Source organism: Danio aesculapii, chromosome 20 (assembly GCF_903798145.1).
Source record: "Danio aesculapii chromosome 20, fDanAes4.1, whole genome shotgun sequence".
Classification (NCBI taxonomy): Eukaryota; Metazoa; Chordata; class Actinopteri; order Cypriniformes; family Danionidae; genus Danio; species Danio aesculapii.
Genome location: NC_079454.1, coordinates 32,891,240 through 32,906,845, shown reverse-complemented (window position 1 = coordinate 32,906,845; position 15,606 = coordinate 32,891,240). Strand labels below are relative to the sequence as shown.

The 15,606-nt window shown below is 34.5% G+C and overlaps 1 protein-coding gene across 1 annotated transcript in view; it reads left to right on the top strand.

Annotated features, from left to right (window-relative positions):
- Nucleotides 1-14,987, top strand: part of adgb (androglobin) — an 86,042-nt gene extending 71,055 nt beyond the window's left edge. Inside the window, exons 28-35 of the mRNA XM_056481421.1 lie at nucleotides 2,645-2,763; nucleotides 2,934-3,045; nucleotides 9,435-9,592; nucleotides 11,244-11,399; nucleotides 11,473-11,545; nucleotides 11,659-11,740; nucleotides 12,602-12,785; nucleotides 14,323-14,987. Of these exons, the coding sequence (XP_056337396.1) occupies nucleotides 2,645-2,763; nucleotides 2,934-3,045; nucleotides 9,435-9,592; nucleotides 11,244-11,399; nucleotides 11,473-11,545; nucleotides 11,659-11,740; nucleotides 12,602-12,785; nucleotides 14,323-14,508 (1,070 nt within the window). The 3' untranslated portion in view covers nucleotides 14,509-14,987. The remainder of the gene's footprint in view (nucleotides 1-2,644; nucleotides 2,764-2,933; nucleotides 3,046-9,434; nucleotides 9,593-11,243; nucleotides 11,400-11,472; nucleotides 11,546-11,658; nucleotides 11,741-12,601; nucleotides 12,786-14,322) is intronic.
- Nucleotides 14,988-15,606: the final 619 nt, after the last annotated feature.

The window sequence follows — 15,606 nt, the reverse complement described above, 5'->3', positions numbered from 1 at the left end:
CAACCCTTACAGAAAACGTTCCTCTTTGTTTATACTACCTACTTTGTTAAATGCAATTATTATGTCTAAAAAATAAAAATATTCCAAATTAAAAAATATATACTTTTAATGTAGTAAACTTACAAATTGGTTGGAAAAAAATGATTAAACACATGAAGTGAATGGTGTTTTTTATTACTGTTATTCTAGCTTAAAAATTATACAAAATTTAAAGGGATAGTTCACCGCGAATTTCCTCACTATTTACTCTCACTCAATTGTTTTTAAACTTTTATGAATCTTGACATTAAAAGGCACCTATGATAAACCTTCTTTTGTTAGCTGTTTGGACAGAACTATGTATGTATAGTGTGTCAACTTTCATAGTGTGTCCACTTTCAACGGAGAGCGAGCGATTTCCAGCGACCTCCGTCAACACGAGCGACAGCGACTGTTGGTGACCAGGTGTGTGTCCAGCGACGAGACAAAGTTGAGAATCCATTAACTTTATGCAAATGAAGAGCGACTTTCTTGAGCAACAGCCAATAGGAGCACCAGTAGAGCTGGCATGATCCTCTCTCAGCTCACTCTGAGGCCAGTTGTATTCGTGCTGTAAATACCTATACAGACCTGCATTTGAAGCAGTTCGCCACCCAGAGCAACAGGCAGCTACTAGTGTGAAAGAGGCATGAGACTCATCATTTCAGAAAGGCTTAAATAGACTCCACCGCAAATACATCAAATAAACTTACTTGGTATTTTTGACTCGTGACCTTATTTCAGCTTTATTTGTGTCTGTTTCTATCACTGACGGCTGTTTATCTAATGTAATGCATGTGAAGCAGACACGCACGTTTAAAACCACAAACTACAAAAACAGCTACAATGTGATCAGACATCAAAATGGGTATTTTTGAGCTTTATAGACACATTCTGGAAACACCAAAATCTAATCTTACATCTTGTAAAAGGGGTAAAATAGGTGCCCTTTAAAGGGACAAAAAAAAAAACATTGAGCAACAAAAAAGAATACTATGGATGTCAATGGTTGTTGCTTTACAACATTTATCAAAATATCTTCTTCTGTGTTCAACAGAAGAAAGAAACAAGTGTGAAACAAGTGGAGGATGAGGAAATGATGACAAAATAATAATTTTATTTTAAAGGGCACCTATGGTGAAAAATCTACTTTTCAAGCTGTTTGGACAGACGTGTGTAGCTATAGTGTTTAGGGTGTCATATTGGGGTGATATAAACACACCCAGTTCTTTTTTTTTCAATTTAACAACATAAAAACAGTGGACCAATTGGAGCGGTTTTCGGACCGACCACAACTTGACATAGGAGTGCGGTCCCCCCGCCCACCGAATTGATTGACAGCTGCGTATTAACATGTCCCGGTAGTCACGTGTATAATCATACCAACAAGAGATGACGAGCGCAAAGCAACCAGGAATAAAAGGTCTGTTCAGTTCGCTAGGTTCATCAATCATCATCAAACGTGATTAAGAGTGAGTTTAAAATGTTTTAAAACAGTGCATGTGTGTAATGAATTACAGCGATTTACTTCAGCTTTACTTATCACCACAGCCGAGTGTCAGAACAATTGTAAAGGAAGATGCTTCAATCCCTTTTTGTGGACGTTAAATCAGGTTTATTTTGTACATTAACATAACAGATATTCATACAGCAGTGAGGATTAACCTATATACTGTCACATATGCGTGCAAAAAGAGTGTAAAGCTAAACGAGCGCGTTGTATGTGTGCGCGCGTGTCTGCGCTGCGATGTGTGTGTGTGTGTATTTAACTTTGTAACGACAATGTGTGTGACTCGTTGCAAATCAACAAATGCATCAAATACTAATTGGTAAAGTTCTTACTGTAGTATTTCTCACAAACGCTATGTGAGATCTGCTTCCTTTATGTCTGTTGTCTGAATCTGCCGAGGGAGGAGATTAAGGCACGCAGAAAGGCACGTAGAAACGGTGGGCGGGGAGGACTAGCCTTAAAGGTGCAGTCCAACAAAACCACCACCTGATTAAAAAAGGTATAAAAAAGAAACTTATAAACGGTATAATAAAAAAAATCTGATAGGTGTTTTGAGCTGAAACTTTACAGACACATTCTGGAGACACAAAAGACTTATATTAAATCTGAAAAAAGGGCTAACCTAGGTGCCCTTTAATCATTTAATTAAAAAAAAATTTTTTTATTCTTTTATAATAGGTTTTTTTTGGTGAGCTACTGTATAATATAATAAAATAGTTGTTAACTCTAAAAGCAAACAAACAAACAAACATACAAACAAACGGGTAAAGTGAATATTAGTTATAATAATTAGATAAAATTAAGGAAAATATTTAAATATTCACTGTTTATCAAACCATGTGTCCAAGTAGTTCGATGCATTCACATATTTCAACACAAACAAATCAGAGTCACATAGAGACTTTAATATTCTCACACAAACTAAGGTATTCTTTGTACTCCTTCCTTTTCTTTAGTCCAAGAGTTCTCGTCCACCCACACCACATTTTGTCTTAACACTTATTCACTTTATAAAGTCACTGTCTCAGTTACTTAGCTACAGCCTGACTCTGCCAGCTCTAGAATGTATTTATAGGATTTTCAATTTGTGTGTGTGTGTGTGTGTATTGGTTTCAGGCAGTTCTGTGGCCCAGGCGGAGGCAAGGCAGGATCAGGGCAGCCTTACAGCAGAAGAGAGAGTGACAGGAACGGGTGGAGGAAAGGAAGGCAATGACCAACACCCTACAGACACACTGGTACCTGTCACCACAGACATATTCGCTTGTCACTTTTATATGTGTGTGTGTGTCTGGGGAGAAAGATCTTCTTGTTGCAAAGTTTGTTCTAAAGTACTTTTCGATTGTCTTTGTGTTCAGTATGTTTATGAATTGACTCTTTTCATGCTTGTCTGTGTGCATGATTGCAGTTTCATAAGTATTACATACAGGCGGAGGTGTTACAGGAGAGTTGGCCATTAGATGAAGCTCTCTCGTCCTTCATACAGAAGCTTAGAGATGAGGAGCGCAATGAAATGAGAGGTATGGATGATCTTGTTGTAGATGCTAAGATGTCAATCAAAGAGCGGTGTTTTTGTTTTGGTTTCTTTGGGCAGAAATACAGCTTTAATAAAGAAATAGATTCAGTGATAGGTTTATCATGAGCAGATAACTTTCATGATCACCAAGGGTGTAATTGCATGGTTAAGAACAGTTTTTTATTAGTTTTTTCTTATAAATTCAGAAATCTTCATATTTTAATGTTTTTAAATTTTTTCGAAAACATGAAGCCACTGCACTGATAAATATTTGTAATAATTTTATTCAACAAGTGTGCATTAAATTGACCAAAAGTGCCAGTAAAGATATCCTTTTATGAAATATTTATATTTCCAATAAATTCTGGTCAGCCTTGGCTGGGTCAGTTGGCATTTCTGTGTGGAGTTTGCATGTTCTCCCCGTGTTTGCATGGGTTTTATCCGTGTGCTTTGGTTTCCTTCACAAGTCCAAAGACATGCACTATAGGTGAATTAGGTAAGCTAATTTGTCCGTAGTGTATGTGTGTGAATGAGAGTGTATGGGTGTTTCCCAGTAATGGGTTGCAGCTGGAAGGTCATCCGCTGTGTAAAACATATGCTGGATGAGTTGGCAGTTCATTCCGCTGTGGTGACCCCAGATTAATAAAGGCACTAAGCTGAAAAGAAAATGAATAAATTAATAAATGCTGTTCATTGAACTTTCTGTTAATCAAATAATCCTGAAATGGAAGCAGGACGGTGGCTCAGTGGTTAGCACTGTCACCTCACAGCATGAATGTTGCTGGTTCAAGTTTTGGCTGGGCCAGTTGGTATTTCTATGTGGAATTTGTTCCGTGTTCGCGTGGGTTTCCTCCAGGTGTTTCGGTCTCCCCCACAGTCCAAAGACATGCACTATAGTTAAATTTGATGAACTAAATTGGCCATAGTGTATGAGTGTGTGTGTGAATGCAAGAGTGGATGGGTGTTTTCCAGTACTGGGTTGTGGCTGGAAGGGCATCCGCTGTTGGCGAATGTTGGTGGTTCCTTCCGCTGTGGCGACCATAAATCAGAGACTAAGCCAAAGAAAACTGAAGAAATGAATGAAGAATGAATAATCCTAAAATGCATAATAGTTTCTACAAAAAAGTAGAGTAAAAAGCACTGAAGAAATGTTACAATATTACAATATTGCTGTACAAAATTTGCTCTTGTAGAAAAATCATGAGCGTCACATGTTAAGCATATGTGAAACACATGTGGAACACAAGGAATGTGTTTTCTTGTGAAAAAAACAAACATTTTTTTTTTCCCAAGGCCACACATCTCAATTGTATCACATGTTCCATGTGTGATATTTACATGTAATCAATAATTACACAAATGAAGCTAACGTGATGCCCATGTGATTATTCTGTCTTTGGTGAGCATAAAAATCATGCATGCACATATGCGCTGTACATACATACATTTAATATATACAATGCTCAGTATATATGAGTACACCCCATTTTGAAAATGAGTCTTTTTATCCATTTCTCAGTGAATATGGGTAATATATAATGGTGCATTTGTAAAAAAAACTGATTTATTAAACAGATATATTTATGAAAATAGTATTTTAGTCACAGAACATCTATAGAAATAGAAAGATAATACATTTAAATTCATGTAAAATGTTGCAAAAAAAATTACAAGCTGCAACAATTTAACAAAGTGTTATATATCTTTTGTTTCTCTTGATTTTTGCTATTTTTGAAAATTTTATTTAATATTTTTCCCTAACCTATAAATTTGGCCTAGTAATTTTAGTACCGTTACTGTAAGTTATTTTGTTAGATAAGCTCCAGATTTGGCTTCAGTACCGACTAAACTAATGTATATGCACAAAAATAATATGGTAAAGCATCCTGTAGAAAATGTTAATTTGTTAATGAGAGATTTGTGGGGGTGTACTCATTTATGCTGAGCACTGTACATTGAAAATTGTATTGTTTCTATTTTATGTACTCTTTTACATTTCCATTTAGTTTTACCCATTATAACTGCTAAACAAATTGCACCATCTGACCATGATTAAACAAGTGAAACTTTATAAGAATGCCTCATGAAATAAAACCAAATTACCATAAATCTTCAACTTAAGCTAATCCTTTTTTGCCAAAGTACACCAACTGAGCATACTGCAGTATTTTATGACTTTGAAATGTGCTAAAAATGTTGCATGGCTGGTTGATCTAACCCTGATGATGATTCAGACTGGATTCACTCAGTTTGCAAAACAACTGCTTGCTGCATTTCACAATGTTCTTCATAGAATCGCATGTGTTGTTTCAGTTGTTTTATACAGCTAAACAAGATTTTAAATGCTCTAGACTGCTGTAATTGATTAATCAATGCTTGGTTATTAATATTTGATTTTTAGAAGTCAGTTTTGTTGTGTTTTGTGTTTGATTTCTTTAGTTGCTGTGCTAAGTTTTTATGTATACAGTATATCTATCTTATAAAAATTTAGATTTTCTTTAGTCTTTATGTATGCGACAGGCTCTTCTGACTGTGTGTGTGCGCACGTTTGTGATTATGTGTGTGTGTGTGTGTGTGTGTGTGTGATTTGAATCTGTCCACATGTTTTCTCATTCATTCTGAAGCGCACTGAATAGGCTGACTCTCTTCCCACCTGTGCTTATTTGATTATCCGGGTGCCGGCCATTGGAAATATAATGGAGGCCTGCTAAAATTCATCTGCTTGTGGTAAATAGGGAAATGCGATTCGCTTTGCCCTTGGACAGATGACATAAGGGTCAGTTGCTGCTGGTCAGCTCAGCAGATGAGCTGCAAACAACCTTGATTTTACTGCCTGGAAAATTAATAAACAGGAAGCTCATAGAAATGGAAATGGATTGAGATGGAGGGAGAGAGAGAAAGTGAGAGCTGGTCTATTGGACATGCATGTATTGTGAAGAGCTAGTGGAGATGAACTAGTTTGCATGATGGCCCGGCTCCAGTAATAATATTGAGATTCTTTTGTCCTCCTGATCCCTTGATAATAAATGTATTCCTTGTTTTCCCCCCCTTTTTTCGATGCATCCATAATTAAGATGAATCAAGGTGGTTAAATCTCTGAGCTTTTATGTGCACACACTGTACTTTCACAAGCATGTGCGTCACACTCGACATGTGCCTCTCGTTTCATTTCCCGATAAGCTTGAGTAAATGGGTCAATGGGAAGTCAAATGAAGTTGGCTCTTGGCCTCTGGTGCCCTGGGAAGTATTTCTGGAGAAAAGAGAATTGAATTAACCCAGTTGAGTGGCTCTCAGTGGAGCAGGAGCCACCCTGAACAGTTAGCACACACACACACCAATCAATAAATGGACATGGGTAGCAGGCCCAACGCCCTCAGCTGTCTCTCATCAGCGTCTTATGGAAGGTGTACAGTATGGCTGGCCTTTGAGCGCCCGGCTGGAGTGACCTCCATGCTGGCTTACTGGGGTTTGTGGAGGATTTTGTTGTTTTCGTAAGTCCTGTAAATAATTCATTCATTATTCATTCTTTTTAAGCAAACATATGCACATAAATGATCAGAGGCAAAAGGTTTTTAGATTTCCATAATCCTTTTTTTCCCTTTTTTTTCTTCATTTTTTTTTGTAAATGTCTACATAAAAATACAATATGGTGTGGTTTAATTGTAATTAATTTGGCACATCATGTAATTAATTAGTAAAAAATAATTAATAAAAAACTAATTAGTAAATTTTTCATTTATTTAACATTGACAAATTAGATTTAAATTGGCTGACAGCTCTAATCTTAAGCATATATGCATTACTACACACATGTATTTTATATGCTGTATATATAAAATAGTATATATACTATATATATAAAGTATATATATATATAGGTATGTATGTATGTATGTATGTATGTATGTATGTATGTATGTATGTATGTATGTATATATATATATATATATATATATATATATATATATATATATACAGTTTAGGTCAGAATTATTTGCCCCCTGTTTATTTTTCCCCCCATTTTCTGTTTAGCGGAGAGAATATTTTTTTCAACACATTTCTAAACATAATAGTTTTAATAATTCATTTCTAATATTCTAATAACTGATTTATTTTATCTTTGACAGTAAATAATATTTGACTAGATATTTTTCAAGACACTTCTATACAGCTTAACATGACGTTTAAAGACTTAACTAGCGTAATTAGGCTAACTAGGCAGGTTAGGGTAATTAGGCAAGTTATTGTATAATGATGGTTTGTTCTGTAGACTATCGAAAAAAATATAGCTTAAAGGAGCTAATTATTTTGACCTTAAAATTTTAAAAAATATATATAAAACTGCTTTTATTTTAGCCAAAATAAAACAAATAAGACTTTTTTTCCAGAAGAAAAAAATAAGTTGTAGTAAATGTAGTAAGTAGTTGTAGTAAATAAAATGTAGTAATTGCTACAACATTCATCATCGTCAAGTTCCATTGAACTGTGATTTTAATCTTTAACATTAACATCAGTGTTTATATCTGAACTATTAACTGTTCTCCCAGTACTTCTGTGTTATTTAATTGTTTGTAACTAACTGAAAAAGTGTAAAAACTAAATCTCTCTTGATTCAACGCAGATTTAAAGCAGCGCTTCCAATGATTAATAAACATATGTAAATCATTATCATTTATCATTCATGTTGCGCGGGTGTGAATTGAGATCACGATCTTTTAATGTTTAATTGTGCAGCTATACACTGAGTGCATTAACGCAGGCTAAACAAGCAGTGACAAAAAACACCTTTATTTAATAACCTAATTACCTAATTAGTTGTCAGAATTATTAGCCCACCTTTGAATTTTGTTTTCTTTTTTAAATATTTCCCAAATGATGTTTAACAGAGCAAGGAAATTTTCACAGTATGTCTGATAATATTTTTTCTTCTGCAGAAGGTCTTATTAGTTTTATTTCGGCTAGAATAAAAGCATTTTTTGATTTTGTTTTTAAAAAAAAAGCTTTTTAAGGTCAAAATTATTAGCCCCTTAAAGCTATAATTTTTTCGATAGTATACAGAAAAACTATCGTTATACAATAACTTGCCTAATTACCCTAATCTGCTTAGCTAACCTAATTAACCTAGTTAAGCCTTTAAATGTCACTTTAAGCTGTATAGAAGTGTCTTGAAAAATATCTAGTCAAATATTATTTACTGTCATCATGGCAAAGATAAAATAAATCAGTTATTAGAGATGAGTTAATAAAACTATTATGTTTAGAAATGTGTTGTAAAAATCTTCTCTCTGTTAAACATAAATTTGAAAAAAAATAAACAGGGGGCTAATAATTCATGGGGGCTAATAATTCTGACTTCAACTGTATACATACTGCAGACACACACACAAACACACAGTCTAATATGCAAATTGTATTTGTATTATATTTCATTTATTTTACTGTGTGTGTGTATTTTAGTTAATTCATTTATTTATTTATTAGATTTTTATATTTAGAATTTTATATTTTTGTCTTTGGTAAAACAATTTCCTTTCCTCAATGATGACTGTATTCTGCAGTTAATCTAATCAGAATTGGTAAGGCATAAGCAACAGACATTACAGTCTTTCCCTTAGACTCCAAAAATAGCTCTCTGTTATACTAGTTCAGTGTCAGGCTCTGAATGAGTGTAAATACAGAGAGAGTGAGTTTGATCTGTAGTGACATGTTGGTAACACTGCTGTCAGATAGCACCGTATGACTTCAGATTAAATCAGTGATCGGCCTTCTCTGATTCTGTCTTTATGGATACTGTTGGTGCCCTAAGTAAACTGTCCAGCGGGATGTACCCTTATACAGAAAACTCTAGAAGATGAGCGAGAGTTACAATCCAGTTTTTAAAATAGAGCAACACTGCCATCTAGCAGGATTTACATATCTACTGTAAAAGCCTCATGATACTCTGTTTAATACTTTTGAAAGGTTTCAAGTATTTTTGCATCTACATTATAATGTTAATACAAAATTGTAATTTTTTAAAACTCTATCCAAATGCATGATGCTGTATGTGCCAATGCTTTAATCTTTAAGCAACCTAGAAACACTTTAATGATTTGAAGTATCATTTTTGTGTCACTATATTGTATATTTAATAAATAATTGCTACTTCCAAAATAGATTGTCCAAATCCTTGATATTGCTTGAGCAAATACTGTCAAATTGTTAAGCTCATTTTTTTCCAAGCCAGAAACACTTTATATGTTTGAAGAACTGTGTTATTTTTGTCAGGCAATTGCTGTCAACTTACTAAACATTTTACCAATTTGGAAATTACTTTAGCCCTAATTTAAGTGCCAACCAATTGAGTGTTTTGTGAATTTGTATAATTTTGATCGTTCTGTTTGACATTGACAGTGTTTGGAGATATTCTGGATGGCACATCTATGCCTGTGGGTACAGACCAACAAAACAGAGAGGGCCAGAAATCTGCTCCCAAATCAACCCACAAGGCCAAGGAAAAAGAAAAGGACAAGGACAAATTAGCATTAAAGTCGAGCTCCATCATGGACCTGGTCAGTACAGTGTGTGTGCGTGCGTGCAAGCATGTGCGCATATATTGTAATGCCATTATCAATCCCACTATATATTTAAATCATCCGCACTGAGATAAAAAGCTTTTCTCCATTTTTTTCTTTTTCTTTTTTAAGCTTTGAATGGATTAGGATATATATCATGTTTAAAATTATACATTTGCAGGTTAAGCTCTGATATAGTGTCTCTTTGTTAGAAATGTGAGAAAGCGCTATACTTTACATTTGCAAATCTTCATAGGATGAGTTATAAGAATATATTACTGTACCATTCAAAAATATGGGACACGTTTTTTCCTTATTCGAAAGAAATTCATCTTTTTATTCAGCATGGATCCGTTTATCTGATAGAAAGTGACAGTAAAGTCATTTTTGATGTTTCAAGAAAATGTAATGCTTTTTTTATTTAATAAAAAATATTATTCTGAAAAAAATGTATCTCAATTTTCACAAAAAGATTTCGAGATGTGGATTTTAAAGCCAGTATGAACCGCATGCTGCAACGTTTTTTTTTTTTTTTTTTGTATTGTGACGCAGTTCCTAGAGAAATGAAATATTAAATGAGAAAACAGTGGGTGTTGCTTATTGTTTATACTGCGAGCTGATTGAATGTAGTAAAGTAGACGTTTCATTCAGAAAGTAAGAGTATTATTTTGTAAAGTATTATTTCGAAGCATTCCTGAGTATGTCCAATACAAGTGAATGGGCTTAACAAATCACCTGTAGACACCCTCTCATCTCTCTGACTCTTGCACCAGTTTGCACTTTAGACACTTTCCTAATCATTCTATGTCTCTTGGAAACATTGCACATTTCAAATTGTGTTTCATACAGGAGAGTGGGCTTGACAAACCACCTGTAAAAACACTCTTCACTCTTATGCACCTGAAACTTTATCTAAACTCCATCTTACAAGAACTCAATAAGGAAAACGATGTTTACTAGAAGTGTACCATAATCATGTTGCAATAATTGTGTACTTCAACCTTTATTAACTCTTGCACAATATTCACCTTTAATACCTCTCTTGCACAATATCCTTCTCAACATTGTTCAGTCCCATGTAAAAGTACTTGTATAGCCTGTCTTATGTGTATAGTTAAGTATCGTATAGTATATGCTAGTTATGCATAGTTTTTTTTAAATAGCTCTTATGTCCAGTGTTGTGTTTGTATTTATGATACAAACACATGAAGTGGAAGGACAATAAAGCTTGACTTGACGTGACTTGAAAGGGGTTTTGGGAGAGTTATTACAACCTAACAGACACCTCCTCCTCCTCATTTCTATTTGTTGTCAAAACTGACAGTTGGAGACAGTTGTCAGACTACCTCAGACAGACGTAGTCTGATAATTTAACTGAAAACATAAAGGAAGTGCATTTTCAGATTTTAATTTTGAATTACAAGAGAAAACAATTATTTTTTTGGCATGCAACAATGGCATGCACAGATGAATTGTTGAACACAAAACTAGCAATGTGAGCTAACATCATAGATTTAGTTTTGATTTCCTTTGTATTTTAAGTAAAGTTTCTAACCTTACAACATTTTCTCAAGCCACCATTCATTTATTCATTCCTTCTTACTGACTTAAACGATAGTGTAAACTCCAGCATGTTTGTTTTGTGCAGAGTTTAGATGTAAGTAAGCCTCACTGGACGCTGCGTGTGGTGAGTGACCAGAGTGAAGCAGGAAATATAGAAGTAAAGAAAGACACTGAGAGACTGGAGGAGATCAGAGCCATGAAACTGGCCTGGGAATCAGCTGAGCCTGGAAGAGCTATGAAGGTACAACACAACTACAAGTTACTAGAAGTCAGTGTGGTCCATGTGCTCAAACAATCTTGCATGTGTTTTGAAGGCTCATCAGTCCAGACTGCGTTATCTGAAAGTGCTGGAGGAACGTGCAGAGAGTAAAGAACCTGCTGGCACAGGTTACACACAAAGATATACACACTCACATTGTTTGATAGAGGTGTATATGAGTGTATTTAACACATGGAATATTATGAGCATGTTTGTGTATTTCAATGTTTGACTTTTATAGAGACACAGCCTCAGTCCAAACAAAGTGGAGAATTCACAATGAAAGCTGACAAAAAAGATATTGATTGTACACCATTTATCAGGTAAAACGTATATTATATTATATTATATTATATTATATTATATTATATTATATTATATTATATTATATTATATTATATTATATTATATTATATTATATTATATTATATTATATTATGGGGCAACACAGTGGCTCATCATTGGTTAGCACTGTCGCCTCACAGCAAGAAGGTTGCTGGTTCGATTTCTGTGTGGAGTTTGCATGTTCTCCCAGTGTTGGTGTGGTGGTTGGTGTTTCCTTCGAGTGCTCTGGTTTCCCCCACAGTCCAAAGACATGTGGTATAGGTGAATTAAATTTACTAAATTGGCCATAGTGTATGTGTGTGTATGGGTGTATCCCAGTGCTGGGTTGTAGCTGGAAGAGCATCCACTGCATAAAACAAATGCTGGATAAGTTGGCGGTTCATTCCGCTGTGGCTACCCCTGATGAATAAAGGGACTAAGCTGAAGGAAAAGGAATATTATATTTTATTATATTATATTACATTACATTACATTACACTATATTGTATTGTATTGTATTGTATTATATTATATGTTTTAACTTTTTTATATTAGGTTTTCCTTCAGAAATCATGTGATGTTTTCCTATTTATAGTTATTATTTACAATTATGGAAATTATTACAATAATGGAAAAAACAGCATTGCTTTTAAACATTTGTTACAATGTAAAAGCCATCCTTACTGCCATTTTTAAAAATTTTATTTATTTATTTATTTATTTATTTATTTATTTATTTATTTTTATTTTATTTTTTTATTTAATGCCTCCTAAATAAAAGCTAAATAAAAATGTTCATGAAAAATAAATACATAAATTACCACAAAAGTCTAAATGGCTTTGTATCTGTTTGTTTGAAGGAAGTCTTTGCCACAGCCTCGTCTGAAGAATGAGGAGGTCGAGGAGGAGCAAAGAAGAGAACGTTCTGAGAAGTTCCAAAGTTTCCGTCTGATCTGGGACAATATTCTGGAACAGCGGAAACAGGAAAAAACTGCACGTAAAGAAATGATGAAACGACAGATGGAGACCTGCATTGGCTTTCAGGTTTGTGTTTTGATGCTAGAATTGCACTTCAGTTTTTGTATTTGAGTCTAGTAGTGTAGTCACTTTGTTTTAACGGGATAGTTCATCCAAAATTTAAAATTCCATAACCATTTACTCACACTCAGGTGTTTCTAAATGTTTATGTGTTTTGTTTTTACTGTTGAAAACAATGTTCTGAAGATGCATAGTGAGACCCCAAAAAACTATGGAATCATCGCGCCCCCCCCCCCAACATTATTTAGTATATTTGTTTTCAATAGACAAAAGAAACGCATACATGAAAGGCTGAAAATAATCATAGACATTTGTTTTTGTTGCAAACCATGTTTTTCATACAAAAATTTCCAGACTCACTCTCTCTTTTGCTCTGGCTCTCGTGCTGTCTCTCTATTTGTCTTTCTCTCAATCTCTCTCACCCTCTATTAGATAACTTTTTACATTTAAGCTAGGTACAATTATTATTATATGTTTTATAATGTCACATGTTTTATCATATCATACATTTATTTTGTAATTAATACAGTTGTAACCATAACAAAATATTGATGATATATAATTTAGTTTTCAAGTATGCTGTGAATCACTTTTCATTTAACATTTGCTCCATATTGCATTGCAATATAGCCATACAATAGCAACGTACTCCCACATATTTCGCTATTCTACCTGCACTTATTTCCGTCACTGGTATAAGATTGCAGAAGGTTAGATGGACTTGAAATGTACAGTTTTTACACCATCATGCTGATAACGTTTCTTTAGTCATTCAGCAATAACCAAGCTTGAACTACTGTAGTACTCACAGCCTAACAGACAGCTTTGGAACAGGTGGAGGATGAGTAAATGATGAAGGATGAACAATTCCTTTAATGCTGATTAAATAGTCAAAATGTTTATAACAAGCTCCTTCTGCAACATTCAGTTCCTTCCCTGTGTTCATTACATAATCAGCCAGCAATTTTGGTGCAGGACATTGAGCCAAACGGTAAAGCAGTTTAAGGTACTGCTTAAAAACACTGTAATATTGAAATGGCCACTCATGAGTCCTGAACTAAACCTGATCAAAAATATCTGAAAAATCTTTGGTGACAGAGTTATAGCTGAGAAACACAGGTTTGGAACAAGTAGAGGATGAGTAAATGATGACGCAGTTTTCACTTTTGGATAAACTGTCTTTAACGCTGATCAAATAGTCAAAATGTTTACAATATGCCCCTTTTGCAACATTCAGTTCCTTCCCTGTGTTCATTACATAATCAGCCAGCAATTTTGATGCAGGACATTGAGCAAAACAATAAAGCAGTTTAAGGGACTGCTTAAAAAACTGTTATAATGAAATGGCCACCCATGAGAACCAAACTTGATTGAAAATATCTGGGAAATTTTTGGTGACAGAGTTATATCTGAGAAACACAGGTTTGGAACAAGTGGAGGATGAGTAAATGATGACACAATTTTCACTTTGGGTGAACTATTCCTATAGTTCAAATATAGTTTAAAACTATAGTCAAAATAAAAAATTTTTTTTTTTTTACAGGACACTATGGATGCATATCGACAAAAGATGCTAGAGGCTCGTGAGGCATTCCGGTCCTGCATTCTGAAGGAGCAGCCACGTAAGAAAATGGAGGAGAAACCTATGGAAACAGTTGAAAAGGTTGAGACTGAAAGCAACACTGCTGTCCAGCAAAGTGGACGTAAGAGCGAGGGCAAAAGGAAGTGATCATTCCCTCATTTTATTGATATTCTTCTTTTTTTGATTTAGAATATTATCTTAAAATAGAAGGATTCCTTTGTAATAAGTGAATCCAGTTTGTAAGATTAGCATGCAGGGTCGCCTCTCGCTGTCAGGTTATCTTGCTCTGTGATTCTTTATTTAAATGGGTACTGTCAGGATTGATCCGAGTAGCTCTGAATGATAGCCTGTCTCGTCGCCACTGATTTTGCTTCCCAGAAGACTTAAAAAGTATTTCGGGAATCGTGTAGTTCCTACGTACTTGCTTATTGCTAGATGCCAGTTTACTACAGCTTTTAAAGATCCAATTAGATATTTTTTTTCATTCATGGTTTCAGATTTTTTGCATGTTGTACAGTAGTTCAAGCTACAGCACTGATGCTAAATAAAATGAGACAATCACAAGGAAATGCCAATGTCATTTGATTAAACAATAACATAAAATAAATAAACAAACACTTGATGAATCTCCAATAAATTGTTACTTTTATTAAAATAAATGGTCTAACTATCTGTGATATTAAGAAGAGTTCCAGGGTTAACAGAAACAGATCAATCATTCCAAAATAATGTTAGATGTCCATTTTCACGCAATCAAAACCTTGGTGGTCAGGAACAGGCAACAAGCCAATGAGTTAAAGTAAAATTATATTATAATTAGAGAACAATCTGCGTTGTTGATTGTCAATGTCAAGATCAATGCGTAGTCATAATTATTTACAGTTATCCTAACTGGAGTTTTTTTTTTTTCATGTGTTATATCTATTAAAATACTGAAATTAGATATTTGATATTCAAAATTCGAGAGCACTTCCAGTTATTACTGTTAATCTGGCACCTGGTGGTAATTTTATAATTATCTGACAAACCCTATTTAACTGAGTCACAGTGGGCAATCAGTGCAACGCTGCAGCTGGAATTGCTTGCTTTTTCCAGTTCTGAACAGAGTTAAGATCCATTTTCACACCCAGTCTCAAATCGAATTGGGGAAAGACTAAACCCAAAGTGTGTGAAGATGTCAGTGAAAGGTATGTAGTGCCATGTTTTGGTGATGTTTTCTGCAGTTTGGCCTCTTTAACAGCTTCA